Raw genomic sequence first — 18,012 nt, 5'->3', positions numbered from 1 at the left:
GACCAATAAAATCCATTTACAACACGTAACGCGTTGTTTGCAGATGTATCGCCATATTGTATATTTAACGCGGGTCACTGGCGCGTGTATGGCCTTTTCGTAAGATCTCCTGCCGAATAAAAGTGCGTGCATTGACAAGAACCGTGAAATTTAACACGCGATGGATCCGGAAAAGTTAAAAGTGGTCGAATTACGGACAGAACTCTCAAAGCGTGGACTCGATACGAAAGGCGTCAAGTCAGTGCTTGTTGAGAGACTTCGCAAGGCGATAGAAGAGGAAAATGCAAACCGTAAGTCACTATATTTTTATTCTCTAATCTTACACCGTTCCAAATTTCTTTAAGTATGATATCCTTCGTCCGATGACCAAGGTATTCGTGTATTTCAATGTTGACAAACATTCAAACGAACCAATAATAAGTCGTCTAACGTGTTTTATTAACTTTTCCCGTTAAATTATCTTAGAATGGAAGACGATAACCTGTTTATCATTATTAAAAATGATCAATAATCGTAAAGAATTTGTTATCGGCATTTCCAATGTTGAGTAGGCGCGAACTATGCGCGCCTTTCTTCTGTTTACGTGTGGATTGTGCTCGCGACGCCACTACATCTCGTAGGTTTTAGAGTTAGCAAAATTTTATGCCGTTACTTTTTTATTAATATCTGCAATTAGAGTGTAAATACGCAGCAATACGTACCCGTTATTTAAATAAATATTTTAGTATAAATGTTGCATTTTTTTAAGAGTATTATATTTTTGAATATTCTATTCTTTTGCGAGTTAATGCAACGTAAATGCTTTTAAATTATAGAAGTAAATCAAGGAAAAGCAAATATCAGTGCAGAAGACACACAAGATGATGCAATTCAAGAAAAAAGTGATGAATCGACAAAAATACCACAGACGCCAAAAAAGTCTAGTAGATTGTCAAAAACAGCACCTGTGATGACGCCAAAGGAAGATTCTACAAAAAAATCCTCTAGGAGGACTACTAGAATTCCATACTCTAGCAGGCGGAGGACATCTCCAAAGAAAGCAGATCAGAATGACATGTCTCGTGAACCGTCTCCAACAGTATCTGAATCTGCTATGCAAGAGGATACTATGCCAGATGAAAGTGCTACGCCAGAAGAAATATCTATGCAGGAAGAATCTGTACAAATAGAGGCTTCTGTCCAAGAAGAAAAGCCTTCATCGCCTAAAAAGGATGAACAAGAAGAAGCAAAAGATTTATTTTCAAGTATAGAAAATAAAGATGCTAATTCTATGGAAGTTGTAAAAGAAGACGATATAAAGGATCCAGATGTTATAGAAAGCAGTGAGAAAGAAAAAAACACAAGTATATCACAAGCATCTCCCGTGAAATCACAAAATGTTGAGTATAGCGATGTTGATGTTCCAACATCAGTGGAATCATTAGATAATAAAAATGAAACAGATTTAAAACAAGAATCAACAGTGATCAAATCAAACCTAGAACCAGTAGAAAACACACATATAAAAGAAAGTGAGAATACTGTTTCAAAAGTACAAGAAAATGAGAAATCGACTATAATTTATGATGCATGTGATGATATAGATGATATAAAAAAAGAAGTTAATGAAACAAAGGATGAAAATATAGAATCTGTAGATAATGATCATGTTGTAGAATCTGTCAATGACACTAAAACTACTGACATTCCTGACCCAGAACAACAAATAAATGAGTTACTTGAAGAAGATCAAGACATAGATATCAATGAAAATGATGAATTAAGAGAGGAGAAGTTACTAGAAGATAAAGACGTCTTGTCTACTAGCGACAAAGAGATGGACAGTAGCATCGAGAAAAAGCAAGATGAAGAGGTATATTTTATACGTTAATTTCTAATTATAATATACATATTACTCATACTTTTATTTTAAATTTACTTTGATTTTTTTTTTAGCAGCATTTAAAATGTCCCTTTCACATTTTTGCAACATTTATTGGCTTTGTCTGCTATAAACTTTATCCGGTATCCCATTACGAAATGTAGAGGATTGCAGTTAAGAGCTTCTTAAAATATCGGAGACGTATAAATTTACGTTTATACTTTAATGTTTGAAATTTTATGTGTTTGAAAATTAAATTTGGAATAGAAGAATAGAAAATGTTCGTTGATAATCGTTTGAAATCGCCAATGTTTTCAAAAAGTTATTACTTCCTCTATATTTTATTACGCATAAGTGTTACTGTACCTACAAGAAATATTATTTTTAACCATTGACCTATTTTCGTTTATATGGAAAGGATATAGAAATGTCAGAAGTTAGACACGAAGAAGATGCTGATGTAGATATCAAAGAACAAGATACAAACGACATTGATATGGATAGGAAGCGGAAAAGATCTCCTAGCCCTTTAGAAGATCGACACGAGTCGCCAGCTCCTGTTCTCATCGAGAATGAACCAGAAATCGACGATTCTGCTTTAATACTATCCTGGTGTATGTTGAAAACTAAATGAAAGTAACTGATTGAATCTTATAAAACAAATGTTTAATCATTATCAACAATTTTCAGATGACTCAGATTTAAATTTGGTTATTGATAAGGATGGATATTTTACTGCTACACCTATGCACAACGACGGATTTTCACATATGTGGGCTGGAGCAAGAGCATCCTACGGTTTTCTTTGCGGCAAGGTTTACTATGAGACAAAAATAGTGGAACACTGTACTATTAATTCAGGAAACGAAGAGCATCCACATGTGCTCAGAATTGGTTGGTCCACTCCTTATACTTCAATGCAACTTGGCGAAGAAAAATTTAGTTTTGGATATAGCAGCACTGGTAAAAAATTGGCGGATAATCAATACGAAGATTATGGGCTTGAATTTGGAAAAGATGACATAATCGGTTGTTATTTGGATGCAACATCCGAAAATGTTATTATGTCTTATACAGTCAACGGAAAAGATCAAGGCGTAGCATTTCGTATCTCAAAAGAAGAACTCAATGACAAACCATTGTTTCCGCATATTTTGAGTAAAAATTGTAGTTTTGCTTGCAATTTTGGCCAAGAAACACCATGGACAGAAGTAATTTTACAAGATTACGTTTCAATCGGAAATGTGGAACCTCAATATAAAACTCCTGGTCCGCGAAGGCCAGAGAGGAAAGACGAATGTGAAGTAATAATGATGTGCGGATTACCTGCTTGCGGGAAATCTACCTGGGCAACACAATACGCGGCTGAACATCCTCAAAAGATGTACAATATCTTGGGACTCAGTAGCCTAATTAATAAAATGAAGGTACATATTGTAAACGTTGCAGTATATCATTGAATATGCGTGTTTAATATTAGATAATCTGAAAACTAATATCTTTTAAGGATCCGGGATTATCGTATAAAGAAGGGTATAATGAACAATGGAGAATACTTATCGATAAATGTAGCGACGCATTAGACAGACTGACGGAAATGGCTTCTAGTAGAAGACGTAATTATATATTAGATCAGGTATGTATTTAAGTTTCCAAAGATTTTGTCTTTTTTTTTTTTTTTATGTCAAAATAGTAAAATACAATTTAACGCGACTTATATTTTATGAAATGGAATACAGACAAATGTGTATCCTTCGGTACAACGACGTAAAATGAAGAATTTCTGTGGATATCAAAGAAAGGCAATAGTTGTAGTTCCATCAGAAGACGAATTTAAGTCACGAACTGTCAAACATAAAGCAATAGATAGTAAAGAGATTTCTGATTCTATGCTTTTGGAGATGAAAGGTTGATTTTGACATTGTGATTTTTACTTCACTTACGTTTATAATAAGATATATACTAGTATATACGCGTTGATTCTTTCAGCGAGTTTTAGAGCTCCCGTTGTTGGCGAATCTTTCGATGTCGTTGATTGGGTAGAGCTTAATCGAGAAGAAGGTGAAAAACTTATAGAAACCTATAATAAAGAGGGAAAAGATGCAGGTTATGGTGAACAACAAAGAAGTAAACGAGCACGCATAGATTCGAGGTCAGAAAATATTCATGAAAATCGAGGTGACATAAGAAGTAATCGTGATAACAGGGACAATCGAGATTATCGTGACAGACGAAGCAATTGTAAGATTTACAAGAAATATTAAAGTTAATGAAAATTTTCAAAGAAATATAAAAATACCATGCCTGTTTTACAAAATATAAAATGTTTCTAGATTCCGACAGGAATCGTAACCCCCTTTGGCGAGGTAATGTGGGATGGAGAGATAGGCCACAAAGAGGAGGAGGTGGCCACATACGACACGGCAGCGGTTATGGACCCCCAATGCCACGAAGAAGAAGAGGAGTACCTATCCCACTTGTACACCGAGGAATGAGTAGAAGAGGTGGTACTGTTGATAGAAGAGGAGGAAACGACAGAGGCCGAGCTTTAGGTTCTCGTCAAGGTGCCCGGTCAAGAGCTCCAATAGGGTAATTATATTTCCTATTCTTTCAGTATTTCCTATAAATTTTTTTATTGAATTTTCTCATAATTATCGATTTTCTCAATAAGGAATTACCAAGTTTCACAACAATCCGTGTGGAGTCAACAAGGGAACTGGCCAAGTGGTCAATCTCAAGAAGGTTGGGGCCAACAAAATAATTGGGGATCGCAACCGTGGGGTAACTGGAAAAGCTATGGACAAGGATCATACAATCAAAGCAATTATAATCAACAAGGTTATGGTAACGGAAATTGGAATAGTTGGAATCAGCAGTATTATAATCAGTATTGGGGCCAGCAGCAACAGAGCGGACAAACTACGACAAATAGCGGACAGACTACAAACAAACAATAATCTACTAGGATATGTGTCGCAAGAGTGGAATAGTAAGATACACAAATATCCTTGTTCTATTTTGTTAAATAAACGTGCAACGCGTAAAAAAGCTAATTAGAAATGAAGTGAAAGTAGAGGACAATAATCGTATTTCATAACTTTGATTTATATTCTGCTGCATCGAAAAAATGAGTGTGATTGATACAAGTTCTGTTGTATAATCTATTTTTATCATTTCTGTCATTCATTCTGTTATCTTGTTATTGCTAGTACAAATGATATTTCCCATACGACAGCGTGTTATTTCTTTTTCCAGGCTGAATGAAAAGCACAACTGCTTTATCTAACGATTCAACAATGGGACTTATTCTCCAAATTGGCGAGAAATAAATGAAAACTTCAAACTCTAGTGTCATCGATACCATCGAACATCGGTACTGATTACACATAGATAGATGGACAAATATTTCCACGACAATATATTCACAATTTTTGTTCGTATATTTTCCAATGTACGAATTCCAAAGTTATCTACCGCGTTTTTATAACTCGAGCAACAATTTAGATTTTATCGAGTGAAGGCACCGTTACACATGCACCACATGGAATTATTTTGCGTTGCAGAAGGCAATTATTAAACGAATTATAATATTACATAATTGCGATTGGAGATTTATCATCGGGAAAAAGGCACCTAATGAAGAGAACGTATTTGTATTAAATACGTAGTTCTTAAATAATTATAAATCAAAAAGGGGGTAACGTATAAATAACATCTTGTAACATCTTTTAAACGAAAAATCGATCAAGAGGAAGGATGTCACGTATGGGTACATTATACAATTAGCATTAAGATTAAAATACTTGCAATGAATAATCGCTCTCAAAACAAATACGTGTAAATATGTACAGATTTTCAAACGTATTACACCGAACGTTTACTGGAAGTCTGTTTATATATTGATAGTTAAAATACCATGTAATAAAAAAAAAAAAGATATCTGTTCCCGACAAAACACGAGAGTGATATTGTATATGATTTTGTCTTATCTTTCTATACTAATGACAATGTACAAAAAAAGGAAAATATCGTGTCACGAATAAATTATTATTGAATTTGATTTATATGTACGCGCATTTTATTGAACTGATAATATCACCAGATTATGTTTTCGAGAATTGAATGTTATATTTTGTAACGTTACTCTATAATCAAGGATATGCGATTGTTACCCGACGTACTTCCTCCTGTTCCTTCGTTTTGTCATTATCACCAATGTCTTTCATTTTATTCATTAATTCCCCTTATTTCTTTTTTTTTCTCTCCCCCCCCCCCATCCCCATTCTATCTTTTCTTCGTTTTGTTATATTCTCTCTTGTTGCAACAAACTGAAGAGTAAAGCAACAGTACTCGTTTTAATTTACGCTCGTTATTTCAATCGTACTGAAAAACCGCTTTCTCGTAGTTACAGGATGATTGTCTTTGTACCTCCTTTTTCTAAAATACTTTGTACAGTTTGCGAGATTTCGAATTAAGGTGCTCATCGAACATTCAACAATTATGATAAAGATTGCAAGAATGAAAGTTGAAAGTACGAGGAAGCTCCGTCATCGCACACTACCATACGGCTAGAAGTCGATCAAGATCAAACGATAACATGTAATAACATTAAATCGTAAGTCAATGAACAAAATCTTTTTTTCTTATACGGTCGAATAAGAATAATTTCGCAGAATTTATTCTTAATCGAAGAATTTACTTGTTGACGAAAGTGTACAAACTTATTCGTAAAAATAAAAAATATCTTCTATTTATTTAGAATTTAAATTATTTACAACCCAGATTTAATCAGCGCAATTACCTGCTAGAAATATCCTGTAACAGTAAATCAGTCTTCACGCACGCTTAATATAATGGTCAACATAATCTATCATGTTGACTTTGTTAATCTACAAATATGGATTTAAATTAATTAAAGTGATTTACATATACGCGATATCGTTTGTCTAACGACATTTGTAACGTATTTCGTGTAATTGCGCAGATATTTCATCGTGCAAGGTTACCGGTAAACCGTAAGCTCTTCTAATTGTTTTGCTGCCTCTCATATAGATAAATCTTTATAATTCGTTAAAATAACTTAAATTTAAAAGTAATATCAACATTTTATGATTTATTGTCGAAAAAAAAGAGAAAAAAGAAAAAATAATACCCTTTTATTCGAGACATTAATTGTACTATAAATATCGTTTTTGCATAAGAGATAAAAGTTTTACATTCATTTTGTATAAAGGAAATTAACATTACAAAATTCATCACTCATAAAAATCATTCATAATATTTTTTAAAAGAATAAATTCAAATTTAAAATTCTACTCCCAATTCACTAATTTCTACTTATAATTAGTATAAAGATAGGCACCCCCCCCCCCTTTTGTCATGCTACAAAAGATCTATTACATGGTGATTTTTGTGGTGTGACTATACTATGTTGGTACACTTCCAACTTACATCGAAAAACAGAATAGGACATTGTAATATCATTTTCATTCAATAAAAATGTCTCGGATACTGTGCAAAAACGTAGAAACATATGATATATAAATGAGACTTATACATATGTATTAAATATCTTTAATAATATGAATTTACTAACTGTATAATGTAACAATAAATACGAAATCCTGCGTATATTCGTCGTTATAGCAACAACTAGCTATATTCCATCGCGATAATTAATAAATTAAATATTTATATATATATATATTTATTTATATATATGTTAGTAAAGTTTTATCTATTAATTTAAAAACCTATATATTACACTTAATTCAAATAACACTGGGACTATGAAAAATATAATGATACATTTGTGCAATAAAGCCTCGCGCATGTATTCGATTTTTTTCTTATTCCACAGTTTTTCTTACGTGTGCTGTTGTCATTTTCCTCAATCCCGAGTAATGTATAATTTGTACACTTAAATATATCCGCTATGAAAGAAATTTACAAATTACTTTTATACAATTTCGTAATCCTAATTATATTAGAATTATATTAGAAATAATAACTCTCGTTAGATTCAATATGAGAGATACGTTGTTCCACGTACAGGAGTTCTTGACTTGAGTTGATTAACACATTACACCCCTATGATATTGAACATTTCAGAGACTTTAAATTTTGAATATTCCAAAAGAAAGAAAGAGTATCGAACATTATTATTTCCTCAACGTTCTGCTCGATTTTATCAAATGTCTCATTTTAATCTCGATACATACTACGTACTAACTTCCAGCGTTAGCGAAGAAGGTAGTCTAAAATACGAAAACGATGCCAAAAGACTATAGACAATTTTCTATAGTTCAAAACATGTAAAAACAACATATAAAACGATCTCAATCGATACAATGTTCTTCGATAGGAGTAGCCTTCGTGATTAAGATTAAATTATACGAATGGACGGGTCATAGTGTAAGAAGAAGGAAACGCGTTGTTTACCGTTTTTCTTATAAAACGGTTTAGATGACATCGATTACGTATAGCGAAATGAAAGGATCGATCGGTGTGAATCACTTTGATTACAGATTTGACTGCGATAGAAATTAGCAGTGGCATGTATTACCTATGCGATACTTATATGTGCGCGCGCGCATCTGCCTATGTGTGGTTATCATACACGCACAACACATATATGTGTATAGGTAATGCCTTATTATCGATCATGTATAATCCAATGTCACGGATTTAGTCCACCTGGCCTTTTACGATTTCGTCTGTTTCTTTCTAATAAAAACGACAAATCCAAAGGATCCTTTTTGTTCGGCATTTTTTGTAATAGACCGATTAAAATGTTGTTCAATCTTCTTCTTTGCTCTTCTCTCTAAAGATAATTAATGTAACACACGTTAAGATAATATTAATAGCAAAATATGAGAATTCAATTACCAAAAGTTAAGGCACCATTGAATGCAATACAGATTGATAATATTCCGATGATTACCTGGGCACATAACGTAGCAGGCGTAACAATGGGTAAAATCTCATTCGATCTTCGTCTACCCTTACTCGTAGAAGATTTTTGTTGATCCTTCGTGTGTGTTTTTGTATTTTCACTCGATTCAGATTTGTGATTAGTATCGACATCTTGATTATTAACCTTCTTTTTCTCTTTGTTCATTTTACCTCCAACTTGGATTCCTTCGAGACTGTGAGGCTGTACATAATTTACAAAAAATTGTAGTGTCCATTCTCACCACTTTCTTCATTAGTAGTAATTCGATACTTACCAAATATGTACGATAGTGCTTAATGCGTTGTGGGAACGTTTCAAATGCATACGGTTTTGTACAAACTTGGTGCCTAGCTCTAGCAACTTTTGTAAATAATCGTGCAGCACGATCGACGCGATACTCGCAAACATAAGTATGTTCTGGTGTAGAACCAACTGGCCGTCCTTTATTAAAAAAGAGGCACGGATAAGTGAGATATTTTTTAAGAGTATCTATCGTATGATTAAATAAAAAGGATGAGAATCGCTACCTTTACAATACGTGTGAGGATCAAGAACCCAACAGCGCTCAGCAACCAAATCGCATGGAACTGCTTCGTAAAGTGGGGCGCATACAACTTCATTCTCATAGAACTTTCTAGTTGGTTCGTGATACGTTTCGTGTGGCCTCAAATAGTGATGGCCAAATACAAATCTTTCGCCTCTGTTGGATCGGAAACGATTGAATATCAATAACACAAAGCATACAATTTTCATGAAAACTTTTAATAAATTGATACTTACTCCGCATTTTTCCAAAGTCTCTCGATTCTAAAGATATCCATTTGCTCATAATCCGGCTTTTGAATGGTTTTGTACGTATGCTTTTCAGGAGTATCTCTCAACACGTAAACGGTGTCGCCCTGTCTAAGTTGTAAATCACCACGCATCAAAGTAACATAGTGTTTCTTGCCCTCTTCTTCCTCATCACCCTCTAGTGGAATTTCTAAATCCACGGGACGTGGATGACACCTCTCGCACAAATAAGATTCTATGCTCGTGTCAGCTTTAACGCAATCGCAATGTTGCCATACGAGACAGCGTTCGCATTGAATCATCAAGCCTTCATCCCTATGATCATGAAGTAACATTTACAAGTAGTTCCAACAACAACCAATCTGTGATAGAAATTGCAATTCACGCATACCTATGCAGGCCACAAATACACCTGATAACGTCCTCTTCGCCCGCAGTTGAACCACGGGGAGGTAGAAAGCTTTGAGATGGAGGACAACCTGTTGCTTCCGTTATTGCATCTACGAAATCGGGCTTGCTTCCTAAGTATAGTTTTCTAAGTCTGGCTGCGGCAATACCCATCTCTGAGGTTCTCCCGAAAAACCTTACATTGTTGTCAAAAAGTTTAATCATATCATGATCAAAATGTTCTGCAGTTTTATAGTGACCTGTACCAATACACTGATCGATTGTTGTCAAATCTATAGGATCTGATATTTTTTCATAATAATCGGGCAACTTTCTCTTTGAGGGTAATGTGATAAATGGTGTACATAATAATTGTCCATTCTCATCTTTCGCAGTCGCCACGATACTATATAGATCTTTTAATACCTGAAGGTTAATTAATTATAAATGAGCAAATACAACAAGTTAATGAATTATGAACAAAAAGATCGTAAATTTGCCTTACCTTAGCCAATTTTGCGGTTTTATGCACTTCTGGATCATCTTGAGCTTGAGCTAGTCGTCGAGTTCGCACAGTACGTGTATTTGTATTAGTCAGAGCAGTTAATTGCGAGAAAAATGCATCAGATTGAATCTTAGCATCACCTGAACTCTTTTCTTTTATTGCTGTCGCGTTACCGCATTTCACTTTACCATTTTGCATTTGTACTTGATTTACCAACAATTTAACTCGTCTGACTTTTTCTAAATTTCTTAACAGGAAACAATGGTGTTGCTGAGCAAAGCACCGTTGCTGATGGGACATAGGTTTTAGCACAGGCGCATGAATCAGATTAGAATCGCCCACTTTTCGAGATTTACAAATGCCTTTCGAGTTAACAGACTGCACTGTATTAGATTTTCGCATATTTTTTCTCGGTCTTCCGACTGACCGCCTCTCTGTGGGCTCCAATTGCGACGGAATGGAAGTAATACTTTTCGAAACCCTTTGGCTCTTTCCTCCTATGGAAACAGGATAAAAATGCAATAAATATATTTATTATATAGAAAAAGAAGGATTATAACAGGAAAGGTTGTGCCATTACCAATCACTCCTCTGCAAGCACTGCTACCGCATCTGCATTCTTGTCCCTCGGATGGATTAAAAAGTGCAAAATTATAATCATATGTCAACTCTTCCCCTGGTTTAATGTCTCTGGAAGCGAACAGCGCCATACGCGGAAGACCATGGACGCTCCACTTCTGCATCTCGCAATTAGGTTCGCAAGAATGATTTACGAACCTTCCATCACCTCCCATACGATGACCATCAATTACCAAGCCTCCATCGAGATGCAGACAATAGTGATGCGTATCATTGGCATACCTGTTACACAATAAGCGAAAGAAAATGAATTTGGATGCTACAGTTACGCAAAACCCTTGTTTGTACATGGCCTTAATATACCTGGTCGCCATTCTTGATTTAAATTCTCGTTCAGACACCACTTCCCCAACATATTCGAGGATAAAGACGCCAGACTTGATAGACTGCTGAGTCCTCACGCCCCAACCTTTATCCTCCGTCATGAATTTTTGTAAACCCGGTGCCCATTCGTGTTTCTGTATCTTTTGATTTTCGCATTTCTCGCCACAGGGACAAAGCTGCGGAGAACATTCGCTAAAGACCATGCGATTGATACAGTCATCTCCGCAGCCGCTTTCCGGTTTGCACTCGCAAGCTTGCGCTTCGTAAAGCGTAGTAGGTTTGACGTCGTAGTACACATTAGTACGAATTTTCCTATAAAAAGTCATAAAAAATAGTTGAACAATTTTATAAAACGATAACATATTCAATAACGCACGCTGTATGCTTACTTGTAATTCCACGATGGAACCGATTCTCTACCAGGTAGCCTAGATTGAGTATGTAACCACCATAAATCGTATGGTAATTGAAACGGCATTTTCCTTTGTCGTAAGAGCTTGCCACAATGATACGTCGCGGATAACAAAGCGGCAGACGCAGACTCGTTGGTTTCGCATACGACCTTATTTCTTCCACTATTATTCTCGATGCTACCACGCGTTTTCCCTTCAAAGTCTTTGCCGTACTCCTGTAAAATGCCTCCCTGTAAGTAACGTTTCTTCCACCGGGATTGTTTCTTTCTTGTATGCGTCGAGCTCGAGTGCTTTCCCACCTCGTGATCGTCGTTAAGAATGTCGCTATTAGGCAGGATGTCGTTCTCCGTATCATAACCAGAACTGCGTAATCTTTTCAGATTTCTAGGAGTCAAATTGCAGGGACTCGAGGAACCTCGTCGCTTCTTTTGATTACCGTTGAAAGAGCTTGTATGCTCCGTTTTGATGTTCGTTTGAGAGCTCGCGCGTTCGAGCTTCTTTACATTATGCTCGTTTAATTCGGCAACGCGTTGATTCGCGGCGAATCTTTCGAGGGACTCTTCTAAGGGAGCATTTTCGTCGTACGATCTCGTGTCTTGGATCTTTTCAAACTTAACAGGACATAACTTGTTCAATGCGTTGTCGCTATCTGTCTCTACAAGATCCTTGCGAACTCTCAATTGACCAGATCGAGGTTCAGAAAGTTCATCAGGACGAACTTGACCATTCGTCTCCGACTTTGGTGAATTCGTCTCTTCCTGATTTCCATTCGGATTGGCTTTCGATTGAACTCGACTTTGCACGAGGCTGTTGCTACTGTTGTTACTATGCTTAGTGGAAAGCTCCTCGGTAAATACATCTTGTATCTCAGTGTTGTTCAACACGCTTGTCTTGCTGTCCACTACTGAATCTTCGATTCCTTCTTTCGTTGAATTCTCACCATCAGCACCGGCCTCCGGAGTAGCATCTTCGTTAGTTAAAACTGCGCTTTTTGACGGATCCGACTCATTTGCATTCAAGGATCTTTTCTTCTTTTTCTTTAACGTCGGAAAACCTGTACGATTTATAGCTTTACGACGTCTCATTTTCTTCTTGGCCAAAACCAGTACAGCAGCGGAATTCATGGGATTTGGAACATTCGGATTGAGACTATTTTGTGACGGTTTAATTTCGTTCGCAGTTTCATTCTCGTCAAAGCTCTCCGTCGGATTAAAATCCGCCGCATCGATCTTTATATTTTTCTCCAAGCGAACATGATCTGGCGAAATATCCCTCTTCTCAATCTTGTCCGCCTGATTTTTATCGCTTTTTATTAATTTCTCTAAAGCTACCTTTTCACTTTTACTGCCTTTTTCCGCGCGACTTTTCAAACTTCTAGAATCGCTCGAGGATTTCTCAGATTTCTCGGCCTTGCTATCAGCTTTCTCAGGCTTGTCCATTTTTTCAGCTTTTTCCAAAGCGGCATGACTCTCAACAGGTAATTTTGTAACTGTCACACGAAGATCTTTGACGATCTTTTTTTTACGTCTCGGTTGTACCTCTATCTGACTCAAGGGTTTCTCTTCCAACAAATCGGAACACGCTGCACTCGATTTATCAGGACTTCCAGCTTCGGTATCCCTATGTCTTTTCTTAGGAGTAACAGGTACGGAATCTTCTTGGAAGGAGAACGCAGAGCTACCTCCGTATCTCGTTATCGTTGCTTCGATCGCCTCTTCGATGTGGCTTTCGGTAGAATTCGCTTCGTTAACAGCCACGTCGGTGCCACTCGCGTTCGAACTTTGTGAACTGTGAGGACTGGACACGTGATAATGCCTCTTTTTCAATGGTAACCTTTGCTCATTTGGATTCGAGTTCGCATTTGCATTCATACTGTTCTTCGAATCCGTCCCTGACAGTATCTTCTCCTTCTTGAGGCGCCTCTTCAATTTCTGATCATCGTTCGTGGTAATATCGCCCCCTTTCCTCTTTTTTGTTAATTTCTTTACGCGAAAAATTTGCGGTAATTCGGAATATCCAGAATTTGAATTATTCCTACCTAAGCTGCACGATCTAGAAAATTCTTCGATCAATTTTTCTAACTCTTCTATGAGACACGGATGGATACGTATAGGATTCTTAGGCGGCAACAACAATCGTCTGCGATGCTTGTGATGATGATGTTTGTGACAATGATTGTGTATAGGCTGCGTCGCCTTGTCACATTTGTTTGTTACATTCTCAACTTTCTCGGACTTTAATACCTCGCCAACGGGCAAAGATATTAAAGTTTGGACACCAACGCCATTCGTTTCGAACCCAGCACCTGCTTTTTTAGTACTCTTGTTTTCTTTCAATACACGTCGCGTAACCGGCGCTACGTTTTTCTTTAACGACGCCTGTCGCTTAGCCAAGGGAACTGTACTGCTTCTATTTTCCTTAAGAGTCCTTTTCTTCGAGTTGATTACCTTTCTATCGCCCGAAACTCGCTCGCAAACCGATTGTTTCTGTCGTCGTAACGGAGTTGTCTTGTTTCCTGGACCAGGCTTATCTTTCCCCATTTTCTTATACGTTCCACCGTTGCATTGAACTCCTTCTCTCCCGTACTTACTCGTAACAGCTCTACTTAGGCACTTGACACGCGCTGGGGAACTGGCGTTGTTCCTTTTTCCACCTATCTTCGCTTGCGTACACTGTTTGGAAATGTTATATGTCCGTTTCTTTTGACAAGCTGGTTTCTCCTTTAATTTCTTAGCCGAATCATTCTCTCCGTTTTTATCCGCCCGGGACGCAACTGTTTTCTGTGGCGCCGACTTCGTTTTTCCTCTTTTAGAAGGTTCTTCTTTCGTGACTTTTGTTGGTTGCGGAGCAGGCTCTTTCTTCTCGACCCTCTCGTTTTTCGCAGTTTTCTCTGTTTTTTCTATCTTCTCTATTTTTTCTACGATTTCTGGTTTCAATCTTGGCCTACCCGGGCCACGGGGCTGCGTGGAAACTGTTTTCGCCGGCCTACCAGGTTTTCGTTTAGGTGGGTATAAAACACGATCTACGTTTACCGCTGGCTTTGTGACAACAGGTTGCACCGGCGACTGTGTCGGTGCTGGAGGACTCACAGGACTAATTGCCAAATGTAACGGACTGTTATCTACAGATTGAATCCCTGAATCCGGAGATACGTTTGAAACGCAAGGATACTCCGAATCGTTCAATTTTTTTCCTAACTTGCTCCGCCTTTTCCTCGGTTCTGATAACAGAGCCGTTTTTTCAACAAACTGTTGCAACAAAGTGGAACTATACACAGGTACAGGGTTCTGATCACCGTTTTCGCTCGTATCTGAATCTGCGCCGAGCGACATCCGCTCGATGGCTTTCGATACTAAACGACCGCTCTCTGAATCTTCAAATCCATCAAACGGAGCGTCCTCGTGCTCTTGATCCGGTAGAATAGCCGCTAAATCTTCTTGATTGATTTCCTGAAGCGGCGGATGCTGCTGTGGCTGTTGTTGCTGTTGAGACTGTTGAGTCTGTTGTTGTTGTTGCTGCGTATGTTGCGAGGGTAAATGACTTTCAGACGAGTCAGAATCGTCGCTACTGCATTCAGATGACTAAACAGAACAGAGGTAAGGTATATCCGCGCTAAAGGAAGACTCAATTAAAATTTCTAGAAATTGACATTAAATTACCTTTCCTCCACGATTTGACTTAACCTTTTTCGTTACGCTTCTCCTATTTTTTTCTTTTTCCAAATCCTCTTTTTTCGGACCTTTCATACTGATTTTTAATTTAAGCGCTCCCTGCAACGTAATTAGAAATTTCATCATCCATTTCATTGCTGTACTTAAACTTGCGGCATTAAGAGAAATTATAAAATTCTACTGTGATTCTATACCGGTTCGAAATTCGTTTTTTGAATGGAAAACGTTTGCTCGCTATGTTCCGACGTGCAATCCGAATTGGATCCGGTATCTTCCTCCTCGTCACCGCTACTCTCGTCGTCCGAATCCGAATTCGAGTCCGAATAAGAACAACTGCCTTCGGTACCGCCAGAACTTTCGTCGTCGGAATCTGAGTCTTCTTCGGAATCAACTGAATCTGTTCCTGATGTCCACAAAAAATAGAAAATTCTTAGAATTCTATTCAACTATGCATTCAAATGGTGATGTAAATGCCTATCAAAATATAGTTACATAATTTGCTAATGTAACATATTAATACCATTAGGTTCAGTAGTCGGGTCCCAGCTACCGCCACCCTTTATGGCATCCATATCAACAGTCGAAGGGAGCTCCCTTTCTTGCTCCCCATCGTTTTCTTCCCAATTCCAATTCTGTAATTCTAATTCTGACGGATGGTGAATTACAGCATTCCATCCTGAATCACCAGACATTTTTTAGCTTATCTAACATCCAATAGACTCAAAAAGAATATCATTCCTTATAATTTTGTTCCTTCATTCAGTTCCTTCCTGATCGTATAAAGCATGTCCCTAATATGCTTAATGCAGAACTATTAGATATTTGAATGGAGCTTCCATGTTTATTTGCCAGTTTCTACCAACAACTCCCTCATCGTTCGCTAACTGCATAGGGTTATGCTTTGCTCGTACTGGTATCACTGTAAAAACAAATGCAACTTATTGTTTCAAACAAAATCAATTATTATCGGGTATAGTTGAAGTAGGAAGAACAGTAAGTTATTGGACAAATAATTAGCATGCTGAAAGAAAGGAGGGAAAGACATAAGGAGCACTAGGATAGGAAGAAAATGAAACAAAAAAAGAAAAAGGCTATGGAGTATTGTCAATGATATTATAACACAGTGGTGGCAGAGATGATTCTTTTGAAATCTTCTTTCACTTTCTTCTTACACAAATCGACATCGGAATTGAAAAAGATTCAAACCATTCGTTAAAATCGCGATCTTCGCACTTTAAGGTCACTTAATTCCAATCCTGACTCGATGTTTTACGTCTTTCACAACCGTGTCCCGTAGCGCGGGAGAATTCTTATCTATAACCTCGTAGAAGGAACGAGTATCGGTGGAGTAATCGAGGCGACCGAAAAAGTGCGTGTACCTTTCTCCCGATAGGTCCAACTGTTATCCTAGGAATCGTAACCGATCAACGACACTGTCATCGAAGAAACGCTGCTTGTTGATACGCGCGTATTTCGCCTATAGGTGCGTCACATTCGCGCAGACACCATCGCGTTTGGAGCAACAACACTAACCGACAATCGCACAGAAAGGTAAATCGGAGCAGAAACGTGAAGATTTTCTCCAAAAAATATCAGTCTGTTTACATCGTTGACGAAGCACACACAGATCCCGAGAAGAACTCCGAATAGTAGAGAGGGAGAATGAGAGACAGGGAGACGGAGGATTCGTGGGAGAGACAGAGAAGAGCAGGGAGGAGAGAGAGCGCGAGAATGAGCAAGTGGGGACAGGGAAAGAGCGAGAGGGAGAGAGAGGAAAAGGGGGATAGAAACGTTCCGGATCGTAGAAATCGGAAAAATAAAAGGCAGGCACGTTATCATCGCAGCGACCGCCTAAAGCGGTAAAGAGTGGTGAAGCAAGGGGCAAGCTAGTACGCGTTTGATGACAGGCACAATACCCTGAGACTTCGTTACTTCGCATTCCACAAACAGCGCGACGAAGATCCACAAGGTTCTGGATCGACGATTAACGGACGATATTTTCCAAGTTGCTTCGAACAGACAGCTGTTTCTGTTTCTCGGTCGATGCGCCAGGTGCGTCGGCGACAGGGCCCGTGGAAACTCCCGTGTATTCAAGTAGAACTCAAATTGCCGCGCCATCTGATGTTCAATGCTGCCATTACTCTCACCTAGCGGTTCATACGAATCTCTAACTTTGAGCCATTACGAATCATCTACGACAGATACGATATTATTACGTCTTTCAAGATGTACTCGCTTGTGTTCTAAAATGACAGGCCACTAGTCACACCTTTTTAGTAACTACACTGAATGAAAGCCGTATATACACATGTACGTTGTGTATGTACGTCCATAAGAGTTTGATATACATATGAGAGATTTATTATTCGTACATAATTATTAACAAATGCGTCCTTTTTATTTCGTACATCTTTAGTTACAACTTTCTCCTAATGAATATCGATCTAGGATGCTCTACTCGATTC

The 18,012-nt window shown here is 37.7% G+C and overlaps 2 protein-coding genes across 6 annotated transcripts; one reads left to right on the top strand and one right to left on the bottom strand.

Annotated features, from left to right (window-relative positions):
* The first annotated feature begins 26 nt into the window (after positions 1 to 26).
* LOC122574968 (heterogeneous nuclear ribonucleoprotein U) lies at positions 27 to 5,927 on the top strand. Its single transcript, XM_043743252.1, has 10 exons — positions 27 to 290; positions 816 to 1,852; positions 2,280 to 2,475; positions 2,552 to 3,288; positions 3,369 to 3,497; positions 3,601 to 3,769; positions 3,851 to 4,102; positions 4,195 to 4,450; positions 4,533 to 4,850; positions 5,117 to 5,927. The coding sequence occupies exons 1-9, from the start codon at positions 161 to 163 to the stop codon at positions 4,816 to 4,818; spliced, it is 3,192 nt and encodes a 1,063-aa protein (XP_043599187.1). The 5' UTR covers positions 27 to 160; the 3' UTR covers positions 4,819 to 4,850; positions 5,117 to 5,927.
* Positions 5,928 to 6,095: 168 nt separating this feature from the next.
* On the bottom strand, positions 6,096 to 17,677 carry LOC122574967 (histone-lysine N-methyltransferase ash1). Of its 5 annotated transcripts, none has more exons than XM_043743245.1 (14): positions 17,464 to 17,677; positions 16,068 to 16,466; positions 15,742 to 15,950; positions 15,536 to 15,646; positions 11,853 to 15,457; positions 11,443 to 11,775; positions 11,081 to 11,361; positions 10,501 to 10,997; positions 10,000 to 10,421; positions 9,597 to 9,923; positions 9,344 to 9,516; positions 9,091 to 9,257; positions 8,805 to 9,017; positions 6,096 to 8,684 (listed from the first exon to the last, which is right to left on the bottom strand). In XM_043743245.1, exons 2-14 carry the CDS (start codon positions 16,237 to 16,239, stop codon positions 8,541 to 8,543), a joined length of 6,654 nt encoding a protein of 2,217 aa, XP_043599180.1. In that variant the 5' UTR covers positions 16,240 to 16,466; positions 17,464 to 17,677; the 3' UTR covers positions 6,096 to 8,540. The 5 variants fall into 5 exon arrangements, with proteins under 5 accessions (XP_043599180.1, XP_043599186.1, XP_043599182.1 ...); XM_043743251.1 differs by having other exon boundaries at positions 17,480 to 17,677; XM_043743247.1 differs by lacking the exon at positions 17,464 to 17,677 and adding an exon at positions 16,720 to 17,407.
* Between the last annotated feature and the right edge of the window lie 335 nt (positions 17,678 to 18,012).

This window comes from Bombus pyrosoma, linkage group LG14 (genome assembly GCF_014825855.1).
Source record: "Bombus pyrosoma isolate SC7728 linkage group LG14, ASM1482585v1, whole genome shotgun sequence".
In the NCBI taxonomy this organism is placed as follows: Eukaryota; Metazoa; Arthropoda; class Insecta; order Hymenoptera; family Apidae; genus Bombus; species Bombus pyrosoma.
The sequence above is the reverse complement of the archived record's forward strand: the minus strand, read 5'-3'. Positions and strand labels throughout refer to the sequence as shown.

Excerpts from the sequence above, each read along its gene's own strand:
- LOC122574968 (XM_043743252.1), top strand. The coding sequence starts at position 161 with ATGGATCCGGAAAAGTTAAAAGTGGTCGAATTACGGACAGAACTCTCA. Across the intron at positions 3,770-3,850 it reads TATGCTTTTGGAGATGAAAG|CGAGTTTTAGAGCTCCCGTT; the intron begins GTTGATTTTGAC and ends TGATTCTTTCAG. Across the intron at positions 4,451-4,532 it reads CGGTCAAGAGCTCCAATAGG|GAATTACCAAGTTTCACAAC; the intron begins GTAATTATATTT and ends TTTCTCAATAAG.
- LOC122574967 (XM_043743245.1), bottom strand. The coding sequence starts at position 16,239 with ATGTCTGGTGATTCAGGATGGAATGCTGTAATTCACCATCCGTCAGAA. Across the intron at positions 15,458-15,535 it reads AGTCAAATCGTGGAGGAAAG|TCATCTGAATGCAGTAGCGA; the intron begins GTAATTTAATGT and ends TGTTCTGTTTAG. Across the intron at positions 10,998-11,080 it reads TGCTTGCAGAGGAGTGATTG|GAGGAAAGAGCCAAAGGGTT; the intron begins GTAATGGCACAA and ends CTGTTTCCATAG.